The sequence below is a fragment of the Carassius gibelio genome, chromosome A4, assembly GCF_023724105.1.
Source record: "Carassius gibelio isolate Cgi1373 ecotype wild population from Czech Republic chromosome A4, carGib1.2-hapl.c, whole genome shotgun sequence".
NCBI classification, from domain to species: Eukaryota; Metazoa; Chordata; class Actinopteri; order Cypriniformes; family Cyprinidae; genus Carassius; species Carassius gibelio.
In genome coordinates, this window is record NC_068374.1 from 33,695,085 (window position 1) to 33,707,298 (window position 12,214).

At 38.2% G+C, this 12,214-nt stretch overlaps 1 protein-coding gene across 2 annotated transcripts in view; it reads right to left on the bottom strand.

Annotated features, from left to right (window-relative positions):
* The window catches only part of LOC127978812 (metabotropic glutamate receptor 8), a 149,518-nt gene that overhangs the window by 13,107 nt on the left and 124,197 nt on the right, over window positions 1–12,214 (bottom strand). For both annotated transcript variants that reach the window (XM_052583740.1, XM_052583732.1), the window contains exons 8-9: window positions 5,904–6,043; window positions 1,813–2,748 (exon numbers count right to left, since the gene is read on the bottom strand). In XM_052583740.1, coding sequence (XP_052439700.1) covers window positions 1,813–2,748; window positions 5,904–6,043 — 1,076 coding nt within the window. The remainder of the gene's footprint in view (window positions 1–1,812; window positions 2,749–5,903; window positions 6,044–12,214) is intronic.

The window sequence follows — 12,214 nt, forward strand, 5'->3', positions numbered from 1 at the left end:
ACATGCATTTACTGTACTGTACTGTGCTGCTGTAACGTGCAAAACCAAAGTCAAAAAAGTATTTATGATTACCGAACAGCAAGCCCGTATAGGGGAAAAATAACATCTCAATTACTTAACTTACCTTAAAAAAAAAAAAAAAAAAAATTATAAGTAACCCAAGCTTGAATCAATTTACCATGCATTTCAATTATATGAGAAACATATGGATCGGGTCACATGGTGAAGTTAACAAAACCCAATAAAATGATCTGCCAGTGATTTATGCAAGACCCGTAATTTGATTCGACAGATATGTGGAGAGATTATCTTAACCAGTCGCCTTTGGAAGGCATTGATTTCCTGAGGAGCCGTGAGCACACTGCCCATGCACACTCGCAGCACTTTATCGACTCTTACGATTCTGCATTTGAGTCTCTGCATTGGAAATGTCAAAGTGCACGTATTGGTTTTTGAGGTGATACCATTCTCAAATGCAGGAGGGTAGATCATATCAGCCTTGATATCTTTATGCTAGTGTAAAATGAAGAGGTAATAGTCGCTGCAATGGAAACCCACACAAATTGATTTTTGAGGCATTAACCAAAGCACATTCTTGATAATGGAAGAATATTTCACAGGCGGTGGGATTTTATCTACTTTTCTACTGTGGTTCATTTCACAAATGCTGCAGCCAATACGACATTGACTCTTTGTAATGATATTAATTCAGGGCTAGTCACTTTTTCATTACGAACCAATTATGAAGTCCTTTCGCTTGGCGTGGTTGCCAATCAGACAATAGTTTAATAAATACAGACTTGAGGCCATGTTTTGTTATGTGTGACAATGAGATCTGCTAAATATTTTTAAGATGCCCTTTTTTCTTATCAAGTGATTCATGTCGTTGCTTTCTTATCTTGAGTAATGCGATGGGTTGGGGGTCTGTGTTAATAGAATGCCATCTATACCACAGTTCTAGTGTTAAATGAGAATTTAAATAAGCTTGTTAGTGTAAGGAATAATTGGTATATCCATAATTGTCTTTCTTGGCTAGCGCAAAGCGTAGCAGTCACAGTGAGAGGCTAATGTGACTAAAGAGCAGTGTGGTAATGAGCTTTTATCATGAACCACAGTGAAAGAAAAATCAATTCTAGAGTTCCAACATTTAAAAGACTATTGAATAACTTGTTTGCATAGATGTTATACTTTTAAGGATTGAAAAACAGCATACGGGTTTGGGACGACATTAGGGTGAGTAAATAATGATTGGATTGAGCTTTCATATCTGAACTATCCAGACTCCTGCAAGTCCTGCTCACCCAAGCTTCAGATATTTCTGAGATGCTTTTTGAGTCGCCACCTAACCTGATCACCTCTGACTCATTTGTCTGTTTCCTACAGTGCACCCGAGGCTAATATCTATCAGTCTGAGAGAACATGAAACCCTGGTTTTGGCTTCCTTAGGTTAGCTTCTTAACATGTGAAATTTTCTGGAGGTTGTTACCTGCTGGGTCAGGTGAAAGGGGAACCAGCAGGTGACTTCATTATCTTTAGCCTAGAGCAATATTCTGCAACCTATAGCTCACATGCACGTAAACAAACATTCATATTGCCTCTTCCTAATAAAAACATGCATTTCTCAAATTCTTTGGAGCAGTCTTTTTATGTTACATTTCCATATGCAAATTGCTGTCACTTCGTAGTTTTCATGCCAATTCCAACCAGAAGCCAGAAAAGAGCTAAGGCTGTATTCAATATTAAAAGCAATTACTTGTAATGGCATTATGAATACCAATGCATTTAGTTACAGATTTTGTAAATCTCACTTACCCTTTCTGCCGACTGTGCAGTGCCAAAGAAGATAGGTATAAATGCTAACCAAATGATGCAGGTAGTGTACATAGTAAATCCAATTGGCTTGGCCTCGTTGAAGGTCTCTGGCACGCCGCGGGTCTTGATGGCATAAACAGTGCATGTTACCATCAGCAGGATGCTGTAGCCCAGCGAACAGATGAGCGACAGGTCTGAGATGTCACACTTAAGAACGCCACGAGCCTTCTCGGGGTCTGATGTGCGCTGCTCACCGTAGTCCACCACCGTGTGTGGCGGATCGACGGCGAACCACACAAACACACCGAGCAGCTGCACCGAGATCAGGCTAAAGGTGATGACCAGCTGGGAAGCAGGGCTAATGAAGCGTGGCGCGGCCACTGACTTCTTGCCTTGCTCGAAGATTCGGTGAATGCGGTTGGTCTTGGTTAGGAGAGCGGCGTAGCTGAAACACATGCCCAAACCCAGGAACACCCTTCGGAAGGAGCAGATGGCCAAACAAGGCGTAGCAATCATCAAGAAGGTGATGACGTAGCACAAGAAGATCCCCGTCAGAAGCACGTAGCTCATCTCTCGGCCGGATGCACGTACAATTGGTGTGTCATTGTAGCGGCTGAAAGTGACCACCACAAAACTTGTAGCAAGGATGCCAAGAACTGCAACAAACACCGGTACGGCCGCCCAAGCAGAGTGCCATTCCAGTTTGATGATCGGGATTGGGATGCAACCGGTGCGATTGCGGTCTGGGCGCTGCTCATACGGACACAACTCGCAACTGAACTCGCTGGCTTGGAAGTGGTAGCCTTCGCATCGCTCGCAATGCCAGCAGCAAGATACACCCTTCACGATCTTCTTCCTTTCTCCCATCTGGCACGGCACACTACACACTGAGACTGGAAGAGTGGGGTCACTTGTCCGCCAGCGCATGCCATCCACCTGCAAAGGATGACAAAAAAGTCTTGTCAAATACAAATACCAGAGGTGCACTGTTATATTATCAGGACTAATTGGGACCTACATTGTCAAAATCACACAGTGTACGTTCATTTAGACCAGTGGAGAACTGGTCCCCCAACTGAATATTGATGTACTGTACATTACTTTTCTAAGTGATTTTCACATTTTTACCAGTTAAATAGTCAACAAAGTTTTAGATATTTGTGAGTAAGCAAGAACACCATTGCAACACGCTAAAAAGGTTGCCTGTCCGCCAGCATATGGCCTCCACTTGCAATGGATAATGGAAAAAGCCCTGTCAGAGACGAAGACCAAAGGCGTGCTGTTATATTAAAAAACTGTGCATTCAAAGGAAGTCTCATTCATTACCCACATAAATGTAGGTTGTGTCATATTTGCAGAAGAAATCACTTTATTGCCCCTTAGCGCCTGAAAGCTGTGAAAAATAAAAAGCCAACGCTGCTCTTTTAAGTGCTGCTTCAGTTTGGCTCTCGGGCACAACTTTGTTGACAGATATATTTTGGGATAAACTTGTGCCAGAGGTGTTTGAGATTCAAAAAATAACATGTCAAAGTTTGAAAAGTGATTGCAAAGTACTATGCATGAAATTTAATTGCATGTAAAAAAAAAACTATTTTGCAAGACCAATCCACGGGACAAATAAGGACAGCTCTAAACGTATGCTCTGTGGTTCTCACTGTTGCCTGCTGCACAGAGATGGCCGTGAATGAATTATTCATGCTTGAGACAAATTATGTCTGGCAAAAACAGATTGGCTTTAATTAGAGAAGCGAGAAAAGAAGGGACATATTAAAATGAAAAAAAGGACAAAAATTGCAAATGAACAGATGTTTAAATTTGACTTATCACATAAATGGGTATGAAGGGTACATAAGAATAAAATTCCTTAATTTGATTCTTCCCGTTCTGTCTGAAACAAAAGCCACACTGACCACACACAATTAAGCAGTTTCTGTAGCTCAAGTGGTAGAGCATTGTGTTAGCAAGCGCAAGGTTTGGGGTTCGAATCCCAGGGAACACATGTTAGGAGAAAATTATTAGCTTGAATGCAATGCAAGTCACTTTGGATAAAAGCATCTGCTAAATGCATTAATTAAATTAAATTTAATTCATCCTGAAAACCGTAATGGGGAGTGAGAAGGGTTTCTGAGGTTTAACGCTGTTAGAATCAACGCTAGCCATTTATACACATCAGTATCAGGTATTTTAACTAATCTCTTACCCTAGTACTAAATGTTGCAGCACAGCTCCTCCCACATAATTTGTGCTAAAGAAATCAAATACCACAAACTATGTCACTTGTTGAAAAGCGATGTGCAGTTCCTATGTTTAAACGACCTGATGTTTTCCACAATTACAACAAAATTGTTTGCAATATTTTTATGTTATGATTATTACATAAAAACATTATAATTTAGAAGTAATAACCTATTTTCTGTCCTATTTCATCAGTACGCTCTGTTTGAATAGGTGTGGTGGATTGTAGACTCGGAAGTAAACACCCACTGCTATGATATATCCTTCAGATGGATGCTGCTGTGATTTTGGTTTAAAACACATAAATAGTTCATATCAAACGATCTGTAATAACAGACAAAGCAATAGTGATCACATAATAAAACATTTACACTCACTTGTGTGTTGCGACATTACTTTCGGATCCAATATAGTTGCACAGCGTCGTCTTTTAGTTTCAATCTTTCTGAAAATCCTGCTTTGAAATTGTGCCTTGTTTATAAAACAATTCCACGATGGAATTAAGTGAACAAAGGACCAAATTCTTACTGACGTGATCTGGAAACTCCTTAAAAATAAAGTTCATCCACTCTTTCCTAATGTTGGGATCAGAAAGAAGGCAAAGACTTGGCTCTGAACAGTGTCTTCTTGTTTTCTGAAATATTTTTTATTGTTTGGCTTCCGTGTAGACCTGTGTTTACCTCTCTTTCCTTATTTATACTACATGTACAAATCGGTGGGTGAAGCTAAACAGGCAGTGATGTAGAAGCAGGCGTTGATGATCTTCTCTAGCTCTGAGGTGGCACATAAAGTGGCACATTCCACAACCTGTGATTTTGGCTTCAATATAAGATGTTTTTGGACTAAAGAGAAGGTTTTGAGTTCTGAAACTTACAGAATCTTATATGTAAAAAATAAAAAATAAAAATCAAGGAAATTTTGACTCCTCAGTTCATGACCCCTTTAACATAGTGTCACACTACTATCTTAAGTCTTGTTTCACGTCATTTTTTTTTTTTTAAGTGCCCAGGACACCCTAGCAACCAGGCTGCAACATCTTTAAATTAACCATAACAACTAGTAATTGCCTAGACACACACCACTCGAATACTTGCTTTGAAAATTTGCATTTAATTTTACACAACCTCAATATTTTGCATCTGATGGAAAAGATTGCTTCGGCAATTTACATATTGAATGTTTTATTAGTAGTTTCAGTAAATAAACAACGCCCTTTAAAGTGACCAGCACATCTTTCAGTAAACAGCAAAAATTGCAAATCAGTTATTAGCTGTGTGTACTGATTGAGAAAATGATTTTCCCCGAAAAACGAAATGTTAACCTTGTTCAGAGCCACAATCCTTTGAGTATAAAGAAGTCTTTATTTATTTATTTATTTACGGAGTGAGTCGCCCTTAATGAGCTGCATGCAAATCGCCTGCACTCTGTAACACATCCTGTGCTGATCTGTTTAAGTGCTTAGGGGGAGATTTTGATACCGGAGTTAAGAAGCAAGATTTTGGATCACAGTTCTGCTAAGCGACCACTCACCTGTGCAGACACAAAGCCCAGAGAAGCTGGGATTTTCTGTCACGTAGAAGAAAACTACAGCTTCAATCTCCACACTGCTGCGAGAGCTTTTGGCCATGAAAACACGGCTCGTTTCTGGCTCCATTAATTTTGTTTTGCAGCCAAGCATAAAACATTACAAGCTTATTTTCCATCCCGTTCACTAATGAAAGCCGGAGAGTATTCATGTCACATGCATCATCAGCAAAGATAAGATTTCCTACAAACATTCATGCTTTAATATATCTGATTTGAACATGCATACTTTGTTATTTCATCATGAATACCAGAAAATGCTTTCCACTCACATTAAGATGCAGTTTGTTTGCCCACTGCCCGATAACTTTGTACTCAGCTGTCGATTTGTTGGTGATCTGATACTGAAAGATGTCATATCGTCCTGGTGCATCTCCATTCTGATTGAAGACCACAGGAGTGCCTGCACTTCCTGCAAAACAGGATATGACAAAATGACTAGACTTACATTTTTTATTCAGTAAAATAGCAACAGAATTATCAGTGTTACACACTTTTTCTTCACACTCATACTGAAGAAAGGACCCAAGCCTATCGAAAAAAATAAGATGATGCAAAATTTCCAACAGGTGAATTAAATAGACAAGGTGTCTGGTATCTACACATGTGAATTCCTCATAGTTCCACAGAAACCTCTGTGGTGTAGGATAGGGTTCAGAATCATGTCTCGCAGGTCTAAGTAATATATGCAACTTCTTGCTGTACATGCAAAAATCATGGCAACCTTGTGAGGTGGTAAGAAGGTGGAAAGGTAATACAATTTAGAAACTTTTATTGAGCTTAGCATCTTTAAAAAAAAAAAATACCTCCACACCTCTCCATCCATTTACCTTCACCAACTTGAATTTGGACCTGCATTCGAAAAAACACTTTTTGATCAAATTAATGAATCAAAAATGTAAACTGAACTCTCATCAAAAATGCCATAATAACCACCTAGCAATATGCTAAAGCACCCAACTGTTAAACTGCATAACATGGTAAAAATGCACACAACAACCTGTAGCTTCCTGTAGCTCAACTGGTAGAGCACTGCGCTAGCAAACAAGCAAGCGCAAGGTTGGGGGTTCGATTCCCCCGGGAACACATGATATGTAAAAATTGATAGTCTGAATGCACTGTAAGTCGCTTTTAAAAAGCGTCTGTAAATGCATAAATTTAATTTAATTTAACAACCTAGCAACCGCATTGCAACATGCTTAAGCTGCCCAGTTAACACTAGCAACCACCTAGCAAATACATAACAGCATGCTAAGAATGTATACAACACCCCAGTAACCACATGATGTTAAAAAAGCACAGTTGCAACCACCTTACAACTGTATAATGCTCTAAAAATGCACACAACACCTTAACAGCCATTTTGCAGCATACTTAAACTGCCCAGAAAACCACAGCAACTTCATTGGAACCTGCTAAAACTGTCCAGAAAATCACAGCAATTGCATAACATGCTAAAAATGCACATTGCATCTGGAAAACCGATTTCAGATTAAATTAGTGAACCAAATATGTCAAACAAACTCAGATTGCATAAAAAATGTTAGTGCATAAACACTTTTACTGAAAGGCCTTCCACTCTGATCAGAATATGTATGAGTGCAATAACAAACCTTGCACATCCAAAATCTGAAGTCGTAATTGAATATAGACTAAAGTCTGACATTTCCCTAACTAAACAAATAGTTACATTATAAATGTCAAGAAGTGCACAAAACATGTTGATCCATTATTCAGCATGATTCAATTATGACTCAGAGAGAATCTTGAGTAAATTTAACATTTTTTACAAACTAAAAACTATGTTGTATGTTTATGCATGTGTTACATTTTATCAGTTTTCTTTCCCAAGGTTAAAATTTGTAAATATTTTAAATCACAGATTGTCAGTGTAGACTCCTAGATCCCACTGTATATGGTAAACTTCCATTATTATTATTACAAATACTAATAATACTGCTGTATTGTGCATCAAAGCTTCTGTGTAACTCACGGAGATCTGGTGTGACAGTTCGCTTCTGAAATCCAAGCCGAACTGAAAAAAGAGAAAAATGATGTAGGACTGATAAATCCATCGGTCGCTGTTGTTGCATGTAATGAAAAGGAACACAGTTCACTCTAAAGAGTCTTGCAGCATAATTACAATGCTTTTTTTTTTATTGCATCCTCCTAAATAAAGTTGAAATTCAACATGTTCCTGGTCAGGTGAACAAACACAATCTCAAACCCTAATAGACCTGGTTGATCAGTTAAATGAGTTTCATTTAAATATGAAAAGCCTCAGTGAAGAACAGAAAAGATTTATTTTAAATTCACTTGTACTAAGCATTTCTAAGTCAAGTTTTACCATTGTTACACACCCTTAATCTTTGGAAAGTGTCTTATCAGTTTTGGAAATTGATAAGGACACTTTCGACCCATCATCTTAAATTACAGATGCCCTGCAGAAGAACATGCAAGGACAAGTAGGTTTTAGATGAGATGGCAAATATCCTGAGACAAAGCAATTTGTTTCTCATTCTCGTTCTTGGAAACATGAATTACAATTTGAGCCTGATATCTGAGGTGAGAGAAAAATTCATTTTTCCATTTTCGAATCAAACTGATCGCATATGAGCCTAAAACTACAATTTTTGAGAACCTCAACTGGGTAACTGGGTTTATTTTTCAAACCTGTTAAATTACCTAGAATTATGTAAATGAACACTGGAGCTGCAAAACGGAGTTGATGTTTCTTTATGAGAATGTAATGACACAACCCCCTGCTTTAGAAGTGCTTTAGGATCTGCATGCGAGAGAAAATAATGTGGCAATTTAATTGCTTAAGAAAAACAGTAGACTTAAACAGAGAAACGGTTCAGGAACTCTCTCTCTGGAGTCCTGAAACACAACGAACCATGCACATCTCAACTCAAATATGTAACAGACTAAAACTCTAAAACCATCTCCTTGGCCAGTAATCTAAAAGTCTAATGTCTTCATGCAATGTCTTGAAAAGCACAGTTCAAGTTCAACCACCCAAAAACAAACAAACATGCCAAAATGTAAAAACCAGTTATAAAGTCTCTTATATTAAAGAGGACGTAAATAAAAATAATATATATATATTTTTTTTTTTATGGTGAATTGATTGCATTTTAAATCCAATCAACGTTATAAAACATTCATTTAAAAAACAACATTTCTATAACTACTCATCATTCAACTTAAAAAAAATGTTTAAAAAACTATTTATTTATTTATATATTTAGTTGAATGGTACAAAATTTGGTACCATGCTTGTGGCTGATTGCAAGGGTGTTTATCAGCTGGTTTCTATTTGGTTGACAGAGTGGCTAACACTTAGCTAACAAACATATTTTCTATGGAGGAGAAAGATTGAAATAATAGCTTTTTTTTATGAACAAAACAAAAATGTTATTTCGCAAACATTATGGGAAGGTTATATTTGGATGTTTTTCCAAACGTTCAGAAACAAGTAGTTAGGAGTTACATTTAAAAAACATAAACATTGAACAAATGTTCTGTTAATTACTGGTAAAACATTTGTTTATAATATTGAGAAAAGCTTTCACAATAGCCAAAATTCTGAGAATGTTCCATGTAAGCTGAGCAGGTGGTTGCTTACTGCCCAAATGAAGAAGAAAAAAAAAAGATCATTCATATATATTGCAAATATGGAACCGTTTAATCTCTGAATCTGAAAACTGAGAGGGATACAATATATAAGGATAATCAGATTTGCTTGGTGAGAGGGAAAATGAAAAACAAAAAAAAACAAAGCATGGTTTTTTTTAGTCCACTGCTTTTTAAAATTGTTTAAAAACACTGCCGGCTACAATTATTTCCTTTCCACTGCAGCCAAGTGAAACAGAACTCTTAAAACAAAGATTCTCTTCTAAAAGCTGTTACACCCCTGATCCTTTGAGTTTGTAGAAATCTTGCAACCATCACTAATAAGATGTTCCTATTTTTGTTTCCTTGGGGTCTGCACATTTAGCCTTTCAGGATTCCAGCCACTGATTAGCCTTACTCCTTTTCAACAACTTTGCCATCGTCTTCCTCCTCACCGCCTTTCATTACAGCGAGTGAGCCGCTCTTGAGGCTGATGAGGGGATCGTTTGTGTGGAGTTTAGACACAGGTACACACCTTTCATGATCCTCAGTTGACACATCCCATTTTTATATTAAAAAAAAAAAAATAAATAAACTTTGATTTGTCCACAATGAAGGAAAGTAGGAGTAGAGGAGGCCAATGCCTCCAGAAGCAATATTTTCAGAGAATATAATGATCCAGATTCGGCAACAGCTTGTGTAGCGAGCATCCAGACAGCCATGTTCTTTTATTTAAGGAGACATCAAGTGAAGGAAAATACCGCTTCTCTCTGCAAACCCAAGACGCTGAGTGTTTTGTGTTTGATGTGCATGTGAGCGTTGCCTGTAAGATACAACATCCATCGTCTTCAAATCTCTGCTCCAGGGTGCAAACATCATTCCCTGTACGGCGAAGCTGGTTACAGCTCTCTAAGATTACCGTGAGCTTGTTGCCACTGCATATCAGCATAACGCAAGCAAATAAGGCAGTGTGCAATCAGTGATGCTAGATTATTCTGTTATTAATCTAGCAACAGCAAGCTGATCCTTTCCCGCATAAGAAATCTCTCATGCTCTTGTCGTGATTGGCGAGGATGGTGGCACAGAAGGTGCAGCAGCTTTCTGAATTTATCCAGCAATACTGATCAAAGCTTGGCTTTCCAGGTGGACCGGGGCAGCGGGAAATTGAGGATTACAGGAGACCGGACAGACGTAACAATAGAGCACTCAGTGGGATTAACCTTTCTGCCAAGTCTTACCTGCTGCGTCTGTCGGCCAAAATCACTGTTACGACTGCACATATTTAGGATCATATTTAAAACGCTAATACTTGAGCAACATACTTAATATGCACATTATAATGCTGGCAGGCTGTTTTGAAGTAGACCAATAAATAAAAATATAATTACATCCTAAAATGTCTTGTTAACCACCCAGAATACCTTGGAAAGGACACAGAACACCATATACTCTAGCAACAATTTAGAAACCACCCCAAATACCCTAGTAGCTCGATAGCACACCCTGGCAACCACCCAGAGTACACTACCAAGTACCTAGTAGTAACCACCCAGAAAACTGTAGCAATTACCCAGAATGCCATAGTAACAACCTAAAACATGTAATTAACTCTTAAGCAAGTCAAACATACTGCCTTTACTCTCATTTCAGCCTGTCTCAGAGGATTTCTTTCTGTGAACATGATGTAATACACCTCCTAAGGCCATTCCTTTATTATTTCAGCACAGAATAATTTGAGAAGAGTATAGAGCTCTGTTATGAAGTTAAATGCTTGCTGCCGCACTTCATTTTAAGATTCACCGTCACGCTGCCTCAACTTACAAGGGGATTTGTTTTACACAACACAATTATCATCACTTTTTTTGCCCGGCTCGTCTGAATGCACAATTCCACAATCTCTCCTCCCGCTCTGTCCATCTCACAACACTAATCTAAAAATAAGCGTATGTAGAGAGCCACTGGAGCGGGTGTAATTGTGGCTGAGCTGCCGATTACCCCTCGGCGGCAGGCAGTGATGCTCCAAGTTGGACGTCTGCCTTTGTATCAACTTCCATTTACTGATTCTGTGTCCGCTCTTCTGAAGCTTCTGCATGTGCATACATACTGAGCTATGGGTATGTTTGAAATGGCATACTAGCATGCATTCTACCGATGTCGGCATGCATTAAATATGCAACTGAACCAGAGCACCCTAACAACTAAATAGAACACCGCAGAAACAATAAATAAATTAATAATAATAATAATAATAAATGAAAAAAAAAGAAAGTTAAATACAGTTTATAGCCTGTAAGACAGTCCCTCCAGAAAAACAAAGATTTTTTTTTTTGTCCTTGATTTTGCAGCACGTTTTCTTAAATGCGATGGAATATGCAGGATATTTTTGCAATTTTAATGCGATGAAATTGCGTGAACTTGCAAAAATTTCCCCCCTATTGCCATGGGAACCTTATGAAGTGACGTAATTACGTGACGTGAACATCATCTGCAAACCCCGCGGTGAAATCAGGGTGAAACTTTAAGCGCACAAATCATTCTTATTTGCCAACAAAAATAAGCGCAAAAGAAAGCGCAAAGCAGTTTCCTGATTTGTTACATGACAGTGGAGCCAAATTATATTGCGAGAACTTCCGAAAACTGCGGTTTGATGAAAAAGAGAAAAAAAGGTGATTCCCCCAACACCTTTTTCTCACTAGGCGACTACCTTAATGTAAAGAGTAATTTATTATTACTTCCTATGATAAGCGAGCATACTAAATCACAGAATATTTAAGTTGCAATCTCTTACTGCAACGTAAATTATTTTAAATACTACTAATATAATTACAACTGTAAGTTTTTGGTACTGTTCTGTAACAAAAAAGTGCAATCTTACAAATGTAAAGTTGCATCAACTTCTGAATGAAACTACAACAGTGTTAGTAGCCTAGTGAGAAAGGGGTGTTGGGGGAATCACCTATTTTTCTCT